This window comes from Lutra lutra, chromosome 11 (genome assembly GCF_902655055.1).
Source record: "Lutra lutra chromosome 11, mLutLut1.2, whole genome shotgun sequence".
Taxonomy (NCBI): domain Eukaryota; kingdom Metazoa; phylum Chordata; class Mammalia; order Carnivora; family Mustelidae; genus Lutra; species Lutra lutra.
In genome coordinates, this window is record NC_062288.1 from 37325065 (window position 1) to 37343126 (window position 18062).

The window sequence follows — 18062 nt, forward strand, 5'->3', positions numbered from 1 at the left end:
CAGAACCTACAAATTGTTCCTGTTCCCCTTTATTTGCCTATCACAGTTCTCATTTAATCCTCATTTTTTCCATTTTATGCTTTCTAGATCAAAATCTTTCCAATAGTGCTCTTTATACATTCTAATGACATTTAATTAGTCACCTTTTGTCCCATCTTAGTCTCTCTCCCAGACTATATTAAAAATCAATGATTGTAACAATTCTAATGATCTGATGTGATGTTGGACAGTTCAAGTCTGGTCCCAGAATAATGAAAAAAAAAAAAAAGTCAAGAACAATAAAGGATACTTCTTGCCCTAGATTTCTTTGCTGTGCTTCCCAAATTTGCACCGGAGAGATCAATAGTTGTGTGTGGTTTTTGCATTATCCAGGGTATGAGAACTGTGCTTTGGAGTTTATAGCAGAGTTGAAGATGGAAGCTGATTACACTGACAAAGACAATAACCTCAATGTTTTTACATATGGTTTTCTAACCTATTTGGATTATCTTTCCCCTTCCTGCTACCCAAATTAAGTGGGATGTTAGCCGCGCATGACTGAAATGAAAAAATGAACATGGAATGAGCTGGAGACATGATGAATGAATGAAAGATGAGAATATATTTCTGTAGAAAAATATGCACATATACATCTTTTTGCTTTTAACATACTCTGTATTAATTTATACATATACATAGCGTAAGCAGTTCACATCATTTTGGCACTATGTATAATTCTACGGTAAGCTGTGTTGTTTCGTCAGCCCCTACTATAATAGCACAATAATGTCTAGAATATTTAGCAATATATTATCACATTTGTACTAGAGCTGCCTCAAATACTCTGTTTTCCATGTTTGTAAACGAAAATAGGAACACCACTACATAAATACTGTGATTGGAAAAATACCTTCTTTTCAATTCCTCCCTTACATTCAGTAAAGGAGACATAAACCACTTTAGTATCCAAAATACATTTTCACTGAAGGAATATAATTTTCTTTGGGTGCACTAAATATCTAACCAGAACAAATCAACTTTTTGTTTTTTTTCCACAACTAGATCACCTCTGAAAGGCAGTGGCATCGACATAGATGAGATCTGAGATTTGAAGGGTTTCAATGGATCTCCCCATTTGGCACAAAATCAAATGATGGTAACTCTGATTATTGTTGCAAATCCACAAATGAACTTTAGGTGCCGGTAACGATAACTGGTTTGTTCAGGGATTTTTGAAGATTTTATGATGAGGATGTAAGGAGAGATATGGGAATATAATATTGGGCTTTAATAAGACCCTCTACTTTTATTTTAAATGAACCGGTAGATGGTTCAACTCGTAGCAGTTACTTTTCCTCCTCCTGTTTTGCTAATAGCATCAAACAAAAGGTCAACTACAAACTGATTTCTAATTAGCCCTACTGAATCTTCCTGGAAAAGCCCGAGATCTTGTTAAGCTTTGAAGGTGGGTGGAAGGCAGTTAATGGATTTATATGGAGTCTTTTAATTACCAGTCTTAAACAAATTTATCTTTTACTGCTAGATAGCACCCAAGGGCAAGAGGTAATCTGCTTTATAAACCTTAGAGTGATTTGCTTTATAAATCCTGGAGCTTAAGAAAGTGGAAAACTCTCTTTAAAGAGAATATTCTCTTCCACTAGAAATTATATTTTTGGCAGTTTTGTGAAAAATTTAGTGATGGATTCTTTGTGACCTCCCCATTTAGAAATGTCAGCAACCAAAGCACATTCAACATGAAGGCCAGTTCCTGACGGCAGTTAGGGCCTGTTCGATGGACAGGATTATCCAAAACCACGCTGAGCATACGATATTAATAAACCAGTTAACAAACTGGCCCATCTAATGTTTTAAGCAAATTGACTCTAAATTTCTTTTTCATCCAAAACATTGCCTCTTCCTGCCAAATGCAGGTCTCCCCTCTACCTTCTTAGTCATCTCTCTATAAGAAAGCCACTTGGTCTTGCAGAGGTCATGTAATTTGTGCAGTTTACATTGTGTGGATGGTAAAACATCTGAGTAATGTCAGAATTTATTGAAATAAAAAAATTAAAAACCAGATCCATAGCCAAATAGAGAAATATTCTAATTCAAAGTCTAGAGTTAAAAAGAAAAATAGTGACCGTGCTTTTAATTTTTCAGTTATAAATGGCTCAAGATTAACAAGGAGCACCCTGTTTCTGAACTAGGTCAATTTAATTGTGTGTTTTCTTGGATACTTTGCTTGCATCACTAAGACAACTGCATCTCAGTCCCAGATGAAAGATGGGGTTCACAAGGGATGCAGTGGGAGACCCCATTCCTAGACTGTCTCCCACAGCAATAGTACCAAGGATAACTTTCTCCAGATTTACTATGGACAAATTCACTTAATAATTCTTCACAAATGATATGCTCAGCTCCTGGGAGGATGGGGATCACTTTAAACGGATGGTCTGTCTGTCTCCCAGGAAATGAAGGCTCAGTGATCACGATGTTGCGCTAGCTTCACATTCAAGCGGATGACTCTTGCTCAATGATTTCCAAAGCAATGACCTCGGCACCCCCTTCGCCCAGGTTGTTGGCGGCTTCGTTCCTCGGCTCCTGGTGGCAGATGTACACCGGGATGTCCCCGGCTTCGGCCGCGGCGGCGGCAGCAGCGGCTGCGGCGGCGGCAGCGGCATTGGCCGCGGAGCGGCGGGGGTTCCTTCGCCCCCAGCGCTGATCCCACTGGGTTTTAAACTGCGCCCATTGGCGCTTCACGGTGGTTTGGACCTGAAAGAGAAAAGGGAACCTTGTTTTCGTATAATTGTCGGAAACGACCCAAGCCAAGCTTATGGGCACAGTTCGTGGAGCTTATCAGAGGCCAAAGGAGGCTGAGTTGTAATTCTGATCCGAAGGACCCTGCAGTACACACGCTCTGGTTGGGGAATATATACCATCTTGGGAGAAGAATCTTCAAGTCAGAGAAATGAGTTGCTTGCCTAAGCTACCACTGGCAAGGTCGTTTGCTCTTTTTGAGCAAAAGTCTCTTCTTTAGCTCTCCTGTCCAGTGAATGAAAATTGCCTTGGTTTTATTATACCCATTATGGCATAGGTGTCCTATCAGAGGAAAAGATTTTTGAAAAGTTTTTATCTGCTACCACCTCTGATAATGCAGAAGTTTTTATCTAAACCTAAGCACATTACTGTTTACACACACACACACACACACACACACACACACACACACATACATATGCATATACCACAGCACAGCCTGGGGTTTCATTATAAGGGTTTCATGTGGATTTTCCTTTCTCCAGCATGGCTTGAGATGGGGCGCCCCGGATAAAACTCTAGTTAATGGAGTATGAAGCTTTTAAGAATAAAATTTCAATCTCTTCCTATGAAAAAACTTCTAATATGTAAACAAACTTACCAAACTTGCTTTACAAATATGATAAACTGTATAGTAGAGAAGGAGAAGATGCTAAAGTCAGGAAGTTCTAAATACGAAAACCGCAATAACCACCGCGGAAAAGCAGTAACGCTGCTTGTCTAGCTCTGCTTTCTTCAGAACTGAATTCAGTTTGGTCTTTAAGTTCATCTTCCCTGTCATCTCCTAACTTCTGGCTTTTCTCTATAGCTGAGCAAGACTAAAATAGAGATTATTGCTGCAGTATCTACTCTACATTTCTGATTTTCTGTGGCTCAGTACAGGAGATATGCTTTTATACAAAATATTTGCATCGATTTATTAATACATCTTTTGTTATTTTGCTACCGAACTTGAATGTAAGACCTAACCATTATGGGGGCACAGGAGGGGGAATCTGGAAACAGTATGACCTGAGATAAAGCATGTAATGAGTTAATTGTGAAGAGCCAAATTTGTATGAATCTAAAAGAAGATATAAATGATAGTACAACATACTTATGTTATAAACCGATATGCATGATAGAAGGCTGATTAATTTCTGTGGCAAATACATTTTCTGTGTATCATAGCAGAACAGTCTTTCCAAATAATTATTAGTATTTCTCATATCATTTTAAATATTTTACTCAGAAAACGGCAAAACAGTCAAATGATTCATCAAAGACAAGAGGGTATGAAACTTGTCACTGAAGAGAGGTTCTTCTTCATACAGCAGAGCAGCCATCAAGTTCAAGATGACAAATGGCAGACGAATTTGGTAATCTGATCATTTGGTAAAATGATCATTCCGATCATTTGGAATTATTGTGGCAACAAACTGTTTTTGTGTTTTTAGTTTTTTGGAGGTAATGAGTGTGTGAGTATACTCTCTAATGTGCATCTATCTAGTTTTATTTAAAAGAGACAAAGACCAAAACTTTAAGTGCCATGGTCAAGCTGTGTACCTTGTAGCCAAACCCTGTGTTGACAAAAGATGTACGGAGGGTCATGGACAGCATGAAAAGTTGGAGCTGTCACTGTTATTTTCCGAGGGCTTACCACATGCCGTTTTCCAAGCTCTTAATTAGTATGAACTTATTTAATCCTGCTGATTTAATGGCTACCGTTCCCTTCACTTTACATATGGGGGCTGAGGTTATGTAACGTGTCTAGGGTCAGAACCGCTGGAATGTGGTGGAACCACCACACCAGGGGAAGCTTGTGGCTCCTGACCATGTGCTTGGCCACAGTACACACTGTAGACAGCTGACCATCAAGTTCTGAACTGAACTGAAAATAGAATTTGTTTCTTGTGGTCATTGCTTAGGCAGGATGAGAACATTAATTGTTGACACATCGACTCCAAAGACTGTGCTCTTTGGGTTTGGGTCCCAGCTTGTTGCCTGCATAGGTTTTTTTTTTTTTGTCTTTTTGGTTTTTTGTTTTTTTCTTTCTTAGACTTTTCTCCTTTGTAAAAAGGAGATCAGGACACGAATTCAGTTATGAGTAAGACTTACTGAGGTTATTTGAATCACCTCATACAGTGTTGGTGCGTAGCAGCAGTAATTTCCTACTTTTTCTCCCATTCTCACCCCTTGCTGACCCCACCCCCCACCACCTCCAAAGTTCTGCCAGTCAATGTGGCTGGATTTGAGAGTCAGGTATCTCCCTTTTGATAGTCTGACACCTTCAGGCTCCTATCCGGCCTAGTTCTTTATTAGGGCTATTTACTGGTTGAAAATTGATTCATATAAGTGTTTTGCTTCTTTTGGTTTCCTAAGCACATTAGTGCAAGAGGTACAGATGGAAGGTGTAATACAGCTAGAGGGGACAAGATGGATTGGAGGAATAGAAGAGGCAGAGATGAGGAAGAATGAAACAGTAAAGAAGAAAAGCAATTAGGACAGTTTATCTGCATTTAGTGCTGAATAACTGAGCATTGACTAGTTTGTTCCCCCTCTGTGACATTTCTGTCTAGAGGTCAAGACACAAAGAGAAGACAAAGTCTGAAGAATTGGGTCCATTTACTCTCTCTAATTGAAACAATGTGCTCTTGCTCACACTGGCTTCCTGCACTCGGCTGCTGCCATTCAAAACAGCAGTAGGGGGACATACTCCAAATGGGCTGAACTGGACTGGGGTTATTCTCTTCAGAAGGAATTCAGTCTATACCCAGAGTGACCTGAAATCTTGGTTTGATGGTTTTGTCTTTTAGCTATTTACCCCAAATGCCTCTATTTCAGTCACTCGGCCAGCACAGATAGAAGGGATTCGGGTCCTGTAAGAGCACTTAGACACCAGGCACAGAGCTGCTATCAGGGGCAGGAGTGGAAAATTCCCATCATTCTACTGCTTTTGTCTGAGTTGGCTCATCTCTCTGCCAGAGTGGTTTTAAGCCACTTATGGCCTTGACCTGAATTCTCCAAAATTAACAAACTGCTTGTCTCTCTCCATCAGCTATATCGTTTCTTCCCATCAGGTCTCTCTGCTCACGCTGCTCCCTCTGACCGGAATGGCCCTCTCCCACCCTTCACTGGTGCCCAAACTTGTTTTTCAGGACTCAACTCTGTTTCTCCAGGAAACTTTTCTTGACCCCTTGATACAGACAGAGTCAGGAGTCTCTCTTCTGTGCTCTTGTTGCAGTAACCTATACTCATTATTGCTGTTACTGCGCTATCACATTGTGACTTGCTGTGTCTCTCTCTCCTCCTGTACAAGAAAATTCTGAAAAGCAGGAACCATGTCTTATTCATTTTTGTATTCCCAGAACATGTCATGCTGTTGGGCATATAGCAGTTCTTCGACAAATACTTGTGGACTGTCAACAGCCATTCTAGAATGCGTTCATAACTCTTTCAGCCAAGAAAATGATCACTAATGACCATAATTAGTGCACTGATATCTGGTGGTACCAGGGTGGGGAGCTGAAAGCATCTAGGGAAAACCTTATGGAGAAATTGAAATGTTCTTTCATGGGTTTTGATATGAGACCTAGAATCATTGCTTTTTGAGAACTTGAATTCCTTTCAGAGGTAAACCATAAACCACTGGGTGTCAGATCACCTACAACTGTTGCTAGGTCTTCTCTCATGCCATGGTGTGTGTTTTTGGGAACTGCTCTTGAGCTCCAATGAGTTGCTACTTTTGGAAATGAGCAGAAGCAGGCACTTCTTGGCAACCAGCTGGGCAGGAAAGGAAGACTGTCATTGGGTCACATCACACCACCTTTCTGTTCTTTTTCCACCTATAGCATCATTTCACTGGGTCTCATTCGATGCCATGAAAGAAAGGACTGAACTTTGGGTCAAGAAACTCACTCTGCCCACATTAGCCTTGTAATCTTGGGTAGGATAGTTAACCTCTTTGAGACTCCTTTCTTCAATACAACTCTTCTACCTCACCTTGCTGTTGGAAGGATTAAATTGTGACAGTATATATCAAAGTGGCATCTAAGCTTTAAAGTACTACACAGGGAGGCTACTGTTATTATTGCCATTACTGTACTGTTATTACGGCAGGATGTTGACCTCAAGTCTTCAGACTAAAATGAAACTCTTCTGTCATATTCTTTTTTGGAGGGTGGTAGTGCTAAGAAAATACAAAGACCTCTCAATGACACACATAGTTGCTGATCTCATACATTCTACACTAGGTCTCTACAGAGCGCTCCATGGCCCAGGCTTGCTACTTCCTGGATTTCTTTTGGATTTCTGTACCATTTATTTTTCTGTTGGGACTAGCCAAGAGATGGCATGGTTTTATTTGGGTCATACTGTCTATTAAATGTAGGTCCTTAATGCTTTAAATGCCAGGTTTATAATCTAGGAACCATCAAATGCCCTGTTGAGGTATTAGGAAATATACTGCTTCAGCATATTTTTGGAGAAGCGATGTCCCCAGACAAAGGGAATTGACAGTTTCTGTGGATTCAGCATCTCTCAAATACCAACACTGTCTTTATAGCTAAAACTTACACAGATATTTAGAGGTATCCAAAGCAGACAATTTAAGTTTAGAGTGAGTTTGTAAAAGTGCCCAGAGGACAAAAAAAAAAAAAAAAAAAAAAAAAAGGCTTTGTTTCTCCTCACATTTAAAGAAAATAATCCCCATTGGCATATCCACGTGTATTTATGAAGTACCCTGCCCAGCATGAGGCCAAAGGGTTTGAGGCCTATTTTATGTTTTTAATATTATTATTATTACAGAAACGTTCATAGCCTTCTATAATTGCATTCCCGAATTATAATCTAATCTTTTGTGTGGAGATGGCAATCTGCTTCAATTTGTAAACCTCACATATAAGAATAGGCCCTTAGCAGGATGTAAAAGACACTTGAATAATTATAGTTTAATAGGGCAATTATCTCCTACAATACCACAGGTTGAGCTTGATGCTGCTTTGATCACTAAAATAAGGGCATTGAATCTGTTTGGGGTAAAAAAAAAAACAGGGAGACTTTTCATTGCTCTTGAAAAGCATCAGAAATGTTAGGAGTTGCCCATGTGATAAATATAACATACAAAGTTTTGAATTATATAGATTCATCACTCATTATAAAAGCAATTAACAGATCACTTTACATTTTCCCTAATTGTATCAATTTCTTTATTAACCACTTTAAAAAATAGAGCCCTGATCTGATGGTTTGAAGTCATAAGTATTACACCTGGCTTTAGTATTAACCATTTATATGAGGTTGGTGTATTTGGACCTCAGTTTCTACATGTGTGAAAAAGAAAATCAGGTCAGAATCTTCGCAATTGGACTTGAATGCTTTCATCTTTGGCCTTGGTTTTCCTCAAGTTCAGCATAAGCACCATAAGTTATATACTGTTGAGTGGAAGGTGGGATTTATTCCCAGGAGTTTTGATCCATTGGACAGAAAGATTTTCAAACCTGCTCCCTCACACCTTCACTTGCTGATGCTACAACTCAACAGGCCCTGTTGCAATCGAAATTTAAGATGAAAAATCATGAACTTTAAAAACACTTTAGATCCACTTGGAGGTATGCTTTAAATGCTTTTATATGACTTTCTGAAGCGGAACCCCTATTAAACCCTGTTAATTAGATACTGAGGGATGCTTCTGAATATTATTCATAAAGTTGTCACTGATATTTTTTTCACCTTTTGGAGCATTATCTTTACTGGTCTTTTTCTTACAGAATGTACATGCCCTACAGTTTGAGATAAATTGGGTACTTCATGATCATAAGACTAGGCTTTCTAATTCCCATTCACTACGTACTTTTCTAGTCTGTAGAAGTTTTCTTGTTCTAGAAGACACCAACAAATAAATATCATCTATGATAAGGTTAATATTTTTGAAAATATTTAACTATTATATTTCCTAAATAACATTACCCTGCAACTCCCTCATTCATTAAGTCATGGCCATTCATTGCTTGAAGAACAAATTAGATTTTGCCTGCAGTGGGTTCTCAAAGTGTGTTTTCTGATCAGCAGCATCAGCATCACCTGGAAACTCGTCAAAAATGCAAATTCCTCAGGCCCCATCCCTGTCCTACTGAATAGGAAACTCTTCTGAGAGGGGTCAAGCACTCTATGTTTTAACAAACTTTCCCTGGCAATTCTGATGCACACGAAAGTTTGAGAATACTGGTCTAGAACAAAGAAATCACTGTTTAGCTTTGAGTCTCAAAGCTGACTTTCTTGAGTCTCTAGAAGGACAACAGCTTTGAAAACCAGGTTTTATTGAGTGAGAAAAAGAATTTCTAAATAGAAAAGCTTATCTTTGCATTATGAAGTGAAAACCATACTACCCTGGAAATAGAATTTTACTAAAAGCCATAGTATAGAGGACACACAAGATATAGCGTAGGGAGAGTCCCCTGAGGATAGGAAGGAGCCGTGGTTAGTACAAAGCCCTTCCAGTCCTGAGAGGGAGAGAGATATACAGAGACACAAATGACCTTGCATTTCCCCTTCATGGTGGGAATACCTGGGGAAATGGGGAGAAGACAGAAAGCAGGAACCAAAGAAACACCCCAGTACAGCAAGTCTTTCTCTTTGATTCTGAGAGCACAGGTCTAGAAATTGATAGTCATGTAAAGAAGTCCCATACTTGGCCTGGTACCATGTGCAAGCTGGTGCCTGAGTGGTGGAGTGGGAATGGCTATGACATGTGCTAAAGACAGACTTGTAGGCCCTTCACAGTGTGAAGAAAGGAGGCTGACCCTCTGGGCTCCTTGAGTGGGTAGAAGAGAGAACTGGTGTGGCAGAACAAGGCTGGGGCCTGGTCAAGGAAGCGACACAGGAGAAGGATCTCTAGGCTCCTTGGAAGTGAGGGAGCCACCCTGAGTGTCAGCAGGGCCTGCCAACTGCACCTTTGGATAAAGGCTTTGGAACCAAATATTTTCTAGAAAGAGACTGCCGTCTCTTAGAAGCTGGTGGGATGGGCTCTCTAAAGCAAGACAAGTTACAACAAAGAAAAGCAGTGGTAGTTTCCATCCACTCCAGTCTGTTACTGTTAAATTGAGATCTTTCTGATCATGCTACTTTGATCGACAAATGATTTTACCCACAGTGCATGGACAATAGCAAGACCCATGGAAAGGGAGAACATCCACTGTCTTGTTGGTGCTCTCTCCATTTTTAAGATGCGACTCAGAACCACTGGGCATCTTTGTAGCCGTCATCATCTCTTTGAGGTCCCTTACATACTTAATAATACATGGTCAACATCCACACTCTTGGAAGACTTGTAGGAAATACGTGATCCATAAGCATGCCCTCGTGGGTGCTTCCTGATTCCTACTCCTGTCATTCTCCAAATTCCTTCCCTGCTTCTAGTCTATCTGTCGGTATCTGACCAATTTCCATAATGGGAATCACTGACAACATGCAGGTAAGAAATGAAAATGAAAACCTCCTTCTGCACTGTCTAGCTGCCATCTCAGCCCTTAAATCTCTGCTAAAAATCAACATGCTCCCAGCAAAGCCCACACATTGCTCTGCGGCAGTGGCAGTGGCAGCTGCGAGACCAGCCAGCAGGACTTCGTGCCCTGCCGGGTTGATGGGGTAGAGACAGCACCTTCACAGAAGGCCCAGGTGGAGAGCCGCAAACCTAAAATTCATGGGGCTGTGATGTTACATTTGGCACAGTACAAAATTTCTATCTTATTAGAAATGTCACACTGGTAGCTTCCCCGGTAAAAGAATCCTAATTAAAATGGAGATGGTTTCTTGGCTTTGAAAAGCAGAGTAACATACTCAAACGAAATAGAAACGTTCAGTTGTTAGGAGGACTTCTTGGCTTGCTTTCTATGCCTGATGCTTCAAAGACAGCGTCATGGTTAAAACAAAGGAAGGGTTGAGGTATTTTTGCAAATGCCTGCAATCCTCTCGTGTTTTCACGAGAACCTTCTGAACCTGATTTTTATGTTAGCCCTATAGAGATACTGCTTTAGGTGGAAATTTTATTTGTATGGTACCTGAAACAACTTAAAAGACAGACTATACATTCATAGAAATTGATAAAAGATGGGATGCCCTAAACCTTATTTATTTATTTAGTTTTTGCTATTCTTTTTTTTTTTAAGATTTTATTTATTTATTTGACAGACAGAGACCACAAGTAGGCAGAGAAGCAGGCAGAGAGGAGGAAGCAGGCTCCCTGGTGAGCAGAAAGCCCGATGTGGGGCTCAATCCCAGGACCCTGGATCATGACCTGAGCCGAAGGCAGAGGCTTTAACCACTGAGCCACCCAGGCACCCTGTATTTTTGCTGTTCTTAAACAAAAAACCAAAGAGACACTAACAGCTGACAGCAGAAGGGTGACTTTTCATTTCTACCCCAGGCCTTCAGTCTAGCCCCTAGTGATAGTGAATGGACAATCTATTTCTGATGAATGAAGGAATGAGCTTATGGGTGAATGGATGAAGGGAGGAATAAAATGTACCAATTAAAAAGTAGAATGAGGGAGACAAAAATCTTGTAAAGCAGTGACAAGGTTGGAGATAAATAATACGTCATAGAACAGCAAAATCTTATAGGCACTCCCTGTTTAATTGAAGAAATATAGAGTAGAGAATTAAAGATCAATTGATTCTGGTTAGAAAACCTTTCTAATTACTAACAGGAAAAATCATACGTTTGTTGATCTCTTCACCAAATGTTATTTTCCTTGGTATAGAATCATTCTAAATAGGGATCAATGTAAAATGATAAAAAATAATTGCACATTACAATTCATGTGGTATATAACTAGAAAAAGTATATGAGCCAAGCTCCAGGGAGGAATCATAGACGTATTACAGTGCAGTGGAATATTTAGTTCATTTAATTAAGAATCAGGAAATCTAGGTTCTAGTCCTGGTTATGGAACTATGATTGCGACATTGTGCAAGTCACACGTTCTTCCTAGAGTGTACGCTTCTCACCTGAAAAATGAGGGAGCTTACAAACTATGTTTCTTGAAACCCTGGGTCTTTGGTACAAATTTAAGCAGCTCCACTTTTAAAAAGAAATTCCAGTATAATTAACATATATGTTGCAAATGGCAAGATTTCACTGTTTTTTTTTTGGTTTTTTTTTGTTTTTTTTTTAAAGATTTTTATTTATTTATGACAGAGAGAGAGATCACAAGTAGGCAGAGAGGCAGGCAGAGAGAGAGGAGGAAGCAGACTCCCTGCTGAGCAGAGAGCCCGATGTGGGGCTCGATCCCAGGACCCTGAGATCATGACCCGAGCCGAAGGCAGCGGCTTAATCCACTGAGCCACCCAGGCGCCCCAAGATTTCACTGTTTTATGTCTGAGTAATATTCCATTGTATGTATGTACCGGAACTTCTTTATCCTTTCATCCATCAGGGGACACTTGGGCTGCTTCCATTTCTTGGCTATTATAAATAATGTTTCTATAAACATAGGGGTACATATATCTCTTTGAATAAGTGTTTTCATATTCTTTGGGTAAATACCCAGTAGTGGAATTACCAGATCATATGATAGTTCTATTTTTAATTTTCCAAGGAGCCTCCATGCTGTTTCCCACAGTGGCTGCACCAGTTTGCATTAGGGACAGTAAGCAGCTCCCTGTTTCTACTTCACAGTTGGGGTCCCAGGCAAGAAGATTTCATTGCAAGAAAGGGCACTCTGGCTAACCGCTGCCTGACAACACTGGCCATGTGGATCTCTAGATTTCACTGAGCTAAATATTCAGATAATAAATTACTTATTTGAGGCTCCTTTTGGGGTATTAACTTCAGGAGGATTGCCACAATGTCGAAGACATGATATGACACTGGCACCAAGCAACAGGACAAGAAAGCAGTGAACCAGTTCACACTGGCTGGATCCTGGCTCAGCCCCAGTGAGGAGCCGAGTCTTCCAAAAGGATGGCAGCACGACTTCTGTTTCTAGGAGAATCCAGAATAGCTCTCGCTCTTGCTGCTCAAGGGACTGACCAGCTTAAGATGCCATCCAATGAAATCAGAACATAGCTGCCCATGTGGGTCATATCTACAATTCTCCCATAGAAACACAGATAAGATTCATGTGAAGTAGTGGAAAAATACATGATCCCGTATGTCATGAAACCCCGTGAGGTCAACTGCAGAAGCGAGAGCAAATGAAATGTGACCAGAGGCCCTTTGGGAACTGTAAAGTGCTGGCTTATATCAACGAGGGATGGTATTATGTGAAATGCACGCTTACCTCGTTGTTGCAGAAGCAGTAGATCACGGCGACGAAGAATCCCTTAAAAGAGGAGGAAAAATAGAACTGAGATTAATTTTGGGTGCGTTATGTTGTTCAGGAATCAATATTAATAGACTGCCTGAAGAGGAGCATTTCACTATTGCATTAGCAAATCAAGGCTCGATGAAAGACAATTACTAGCACACTCATATTCAGTGCTTCACTGTAAGAATGTTCTAGTTTAAGAGGGTACAGCTTTCAGCTTGGGGTCCACTGGAGACATTTCCTACTGACAGGAACATCTGCCTCTCTGCCCTGTGTTTTCACAGCATTGGTGACTGTGATGCTAGCTATCAGGTTGGGAAACTGATTGGCGGTGGTTATGTTGATTTTCAAAACTCCTCCTCATAAAGGCAAAACAAATGTGCTTTCCCTCAAACTACTGGATAAGGGAAGGAAAGGTGGAAAGGACGGTGGGAATAGAAACTCTGTCCTCAGTACTCAGTACTGTGCAGTGGTCCATCCCTGGACAAGTATTTGTCCTCAGAAAGATGTGTTCTCAAAGCTCATCCCCCCCCCCCCCGTTTTCTTCCTTGGTTTTGAGATTCAAAAATAAAAGGGGGAAACAGGTAATGAGAAAAAGAGAAGCTGTATCCCTTCCAGGTTATATATATTGCAAAGGTCCTTCTGATCACAGATGGACCTTAGAAGTGCTTCTGCCTACGTCAACTAGCTGAGCAAACAGCTGATCAATACACCACCAGCTTCTTTACCTGGAAATGAATCAGAGAGTGCATCAGGTAATCGTAGATCTTCCCAAGCATCTTGTTGGAAGGCCTCCAGGGAAAGACGACAAACTGGATTCCGAGCAGGGGCACCAGGATCAGAGTGGCCCTCACCGCCTTCAGGTACATGTGTGATTCCGCCTCCTGGGTCTCCCTCAGCTTGCTCACGAGCACCCGGACGATGTTGAGCAGGAAGAAGAAATTGACCTGCAAAGATGTGACATTATGAGCAAATCATCCAGGTCCGGCTGACTTAAGGATGACTGCTTTCCTTGACTCTTGTTCCTGGGAGCAGATATCACAGGACGGGAGAGACTGTGAGTTGGTGTAATAAGCCGAAGACCCTCTCCAGACCTGAATGAACGTTTCCTTTTTTTTTTTTTTTTTTTTTTTTTTTTTTTTTTTGTCCAAGCGAGAAAACATTTTTTTCTGTATAAGTAAATAAGTTTAATTCCAATGAGGGTGGTTTGTTCTTCACTTTGATTTTTATGATTTTTACAAAGGAGAGTCATAACCGACACCTTTAGATCTTGCTTTCTGGTCATTTCATTACAGAGATTTTCCTCTTAGGCAGGACTACTTCCCAGAAAGTGAAATGAGGACTGAAGAATTCATCTCTAAAATTTATGTAGTAGTGACAGCTATCCCAGCCCTCTTTTCTTTCTAATAACATTTTTTTTAAGATTTTATTTATTTATTTGACAGAGAGAGAACACAAGTAGACAGAGAGGCAGGCAGAGAGAGAGAGGGAAGCAGGCTCCCTGCCGAGCAGAGAGCCCGATGCGGGACTCGATCCCAGGACCCTGAGATCATGACCTGAGCCGAAGGCAGCGGCCCAACCCACTGAGCCACCCAGGCGCCCTCTAATAACATTTTTTTTTTTAAGATTTTATTTATTTATTTGTCAGAGAGAGAGAGAGAGAGCGAGCACAGGCAAACAGAGTGGCAGGCAGAGGCAGAGGGAGAAGCAGGCTCCCCACAGAACAAGGGGCCTGATGTGGGACTCGATCCCAGGACGCTGGGATCATGACCTGAGCTGAAGGCAGCGGCTTGACCAACTGAGCCACCCAGGCGTCCCTAATAACATTTTTTAAAGAACATGACTTCATTCAGGTGTAAGGCACATTCAGTAAATTGGAGACTTTAAGTTTACATTCAAGAAGTTTAGAGAAATGTAGGTATCTGGGTAGCAACCCCTCCAAACAAGAAAATAGCATTTTCATTACCCTAGAAAGTTATCTCCTGCTTCAACAACCCCTCCACCTCAAGCGACCACTAATTTCTATTACCACAGAAGTGGAGTGTTATACAGTATGTACTCTTTCATGTCTGGCTTCTTTGGTTTGACATATTATCTGTGAGATTCATTCACGTTGTGTATATTGGCATTTCATTCCTTTTTATTGCTGAGCAGTACTCCATTACATGGATAATACACATAATTTGTTTACTCATTCTATTGTTGATGGAAATTGGCAAGGTTTCACAATTTGACTATTACGAATTAACATGCTATGATTATTTGTATACAAGTCTTTGTGTGGACATATGTTTTCGTGTCTCTTGAGTAAGTACCCAGGAGTAGAACTGCCTGTTGATATGGTAAATGTATATTTATATGTAACTTTATAGGAAACTGGCAAACTGTCTTCCAAAGAAGTGGCTTCATTTTACGTTCCCTCTAGCTCTAGCTGTTCCAGTTGTTCTCTACCCTTGCCAAGTCTTGGTATGGTCACACTTTTTAATATTAGCCATTGCAGTGGGTCCCAAACTACTTTTGGCTATGGAGATTAATTTTGAAACCAAAGTTGTTTTTAAAATTTAATTCATGATTTATTTTTAAGTGATTAGTGTGATTTTTCTACCCAGAATAGAAATAAACATAGTTGCCCCCAAAACTCAAGAAAGAAGAGAGACCTTTAGTAATAATTAAACTCTTATGAGGTATTGGAAATATTCAAGATCCACATCTGTGGGTCTTTGTGAGGACAGTTGGGCTGGCAGGTCCATCACTGCTCTGGAGGAGGGCAAAAGAAATTGAGTGTGCACTGGAGAGACTGGGGCAGTAGGAAGTCAGGTTGGATGATGACTTGGTTTGATCAGTTTCTAATGGATACTTCTTCAGTACATGAGCAGAACATGGTTTATGACTCGGACTGTTTTTCATTTTCTTTTTCCAAGGGAAAAGCACTGTTTTTGAAGCTAGTGGGAAAAATAATGTCTAAATATTAAATGGGCTGGTTGTCATGCTCACTACCATAGAGTAAACCTTGGGTAAAAACAAAGAGCTTGGAAATACATGCAGATGGTCATGTTCTCCTCAACCCCAACTTCTTACTAGTCATGTGATTTGGGAATGAGTTTACTTGAATCTTTGGGTCTAGTTTTCCTAATGAGTACCAATAGTCCTGATGTATCTACTTCAAAGGGCTGCTGTTAGGAAGAGCCTTGGCAATGTACGTGCAGGGCCTGAAGTGTATGCTCAGTGGTAGTTCCCACGATGGCTCACGGACCAGAGATGAAATGAGAGATGGTTTTGTTTGGCAGAGACCAGGGAAAAAGGTGCAGAGGGACTCTGATTTTCACTTTCCTTCTCAATAACATCTTCTTACCATTCTTCAGTACCTTGATCTTTGCCTTTAATGAGGAGCAGGTAGGTATAGCGTTGTTTCAAGAAAACTGTATTTTTGTGACGGCGGGTATAGAAATGAACTTAATGCAACCTTCCCCAATGGTGTTAAATAAAAATTAGTTTTTTCATTTGAAGATCCTCAAATTGAATTGTTACAGATGATCTCATTATAGATCATCATTACCTTAGCCTAATTTTGAAGTCCTGAGACATATGGGACACAGAGCCATCTTTACAGAAATCTTCACAAAGAGATAACACTTAATAATGGATTTAAAAAGCAATTCTCAACAACAAGATAAATAAAAGCAATTCTCACCACCAGTGCGGCCATGACGGGGCCGTGGATGATGTAAAGCAGGTGGGTTTCCACACTCAGCCAGCAGCTGAAAACAAGGAGGGAGGGAATACATGAATATAAATGCATTTTACTTACAATGCATTCACTTAAAAACCACCAAAATACGTACTTGTCATTGAAGTACAGAGCCCGAGTAATCGCATGGATAGTGGTTGGCACCAGCGGGAATCCTAAAAACGTGAAAAAGCAGAAATCACACCTGATTTCTTGATCTTAAGCTACAACAATGATTGCGTGGAAAATGATAGTTTATCTTCAAAAAAGGTGGCAAATTTTAATATCTCTGTCAAGATACTTCCCTGATGTTTTTACACAAACTATTTTTGGTCAATCCCGATAAATATTCTCTTGGTTAGAACATCACGGCTTTCAGAGTTTTGTGAAGAGCATCCAGGTAATTAAAAGAATTTAAATTTAAAGAATTATCCAGGATGGTAGGTACCTTGTTACTCTCACTGTGACCATTATACCATCGTTATGTCTGTGGTGATGACTGTTAGTTGAGACCAGAAGGCTCTTCATTGCATGTGAACTGGACTGCTTAATAGACAGGAGTTAGGTCACCATGGAGGGCAATGACCTGGGATAGCTTACGGAGACAATAGCCTGATTGCTCTGAAATCCTTGTTGATGTTCATAATATTTCTTGTAGGCTTTTCTTTTTCCTGTCTGTTTATATCACATGTATCGATTCCATTTTCTTTCCATTAGAATACTTCAGGGCATGACTGCCTTCCCTACCCTCTGTAAGTTCTGCCTGCAGAACCTCTATGAAGGCAACTTGGAGTCTACTTCCCTCACTGAACTCTAAGTTCTAGTAAAAAGCAACTTTGAATTTATAAACAGAATGATAGAGGTCATTATCGGCAATGCATTCTGTCAGGGTATCTCTTTTTAAAATCAATTTTCATTCTCTAAGTGTCATCTAGAATATAGTTGTGGTTCTTGCAAAATAGTTTTTTTTTTTTCCTCAGATGTACCTCAGCCCAAAAGAATATTGCTTGATTTGGTTGAGACATTTGTAGAAAGAGCTTTTAGAATTATCATCAGATTGACAAACGTATCTCAGAAGTGAGTTAGACCTCCACATTTTTATTTTCTGTGAATTCTATGCAAAAAGACATTACCTCAGAATATTGAGTTTTCACCTGAGAACAACCTCAGCTTCTTAACACGTGAAGCATATAATTCAATAGGGCCATTGATTAAATACTTGGCCTGAGAGAATTTTGAGTTAGACTCTTTACA

The 18062-nt window shown here is 40.3% G+C and overlaps 1 protein-coding gene across 1 annotated transcript in view; it reads right to left on the reverse strand.

The window, feature by feature from the left end:
* Positions 1-586: 586 nt before the first annotated feature.
* CALCR (calcitonin receptor) overlaps positions 587-18062 on the reverse strand; it is a 154815-nt gene continuing 137339 nt past the window's right edge. Inside the window, exons 10-14 of the mRNA XM_047695792.1 lie at positions 16924-16984; positions 16773-16839; positions 13810-14028; positions 13055-13096; positions 587-2751 (exon numbers count right to left, since the gene is read on the reverse strand). Coding sequence (XP_047551748.1) covers positions 2491-2751; positions 13055-13096; positions 13810-14028; positions 16773-16839; positions 16924-16984 — 650 coding nt within the window. The 3' untranslated portion in view covers positions 587-2490. The remainder of the gene's footprint in view (positions 2752-13054; positions 13097-13809; positions 14029-16772; positions 16840-16923; positions 16985-18062) is intronic.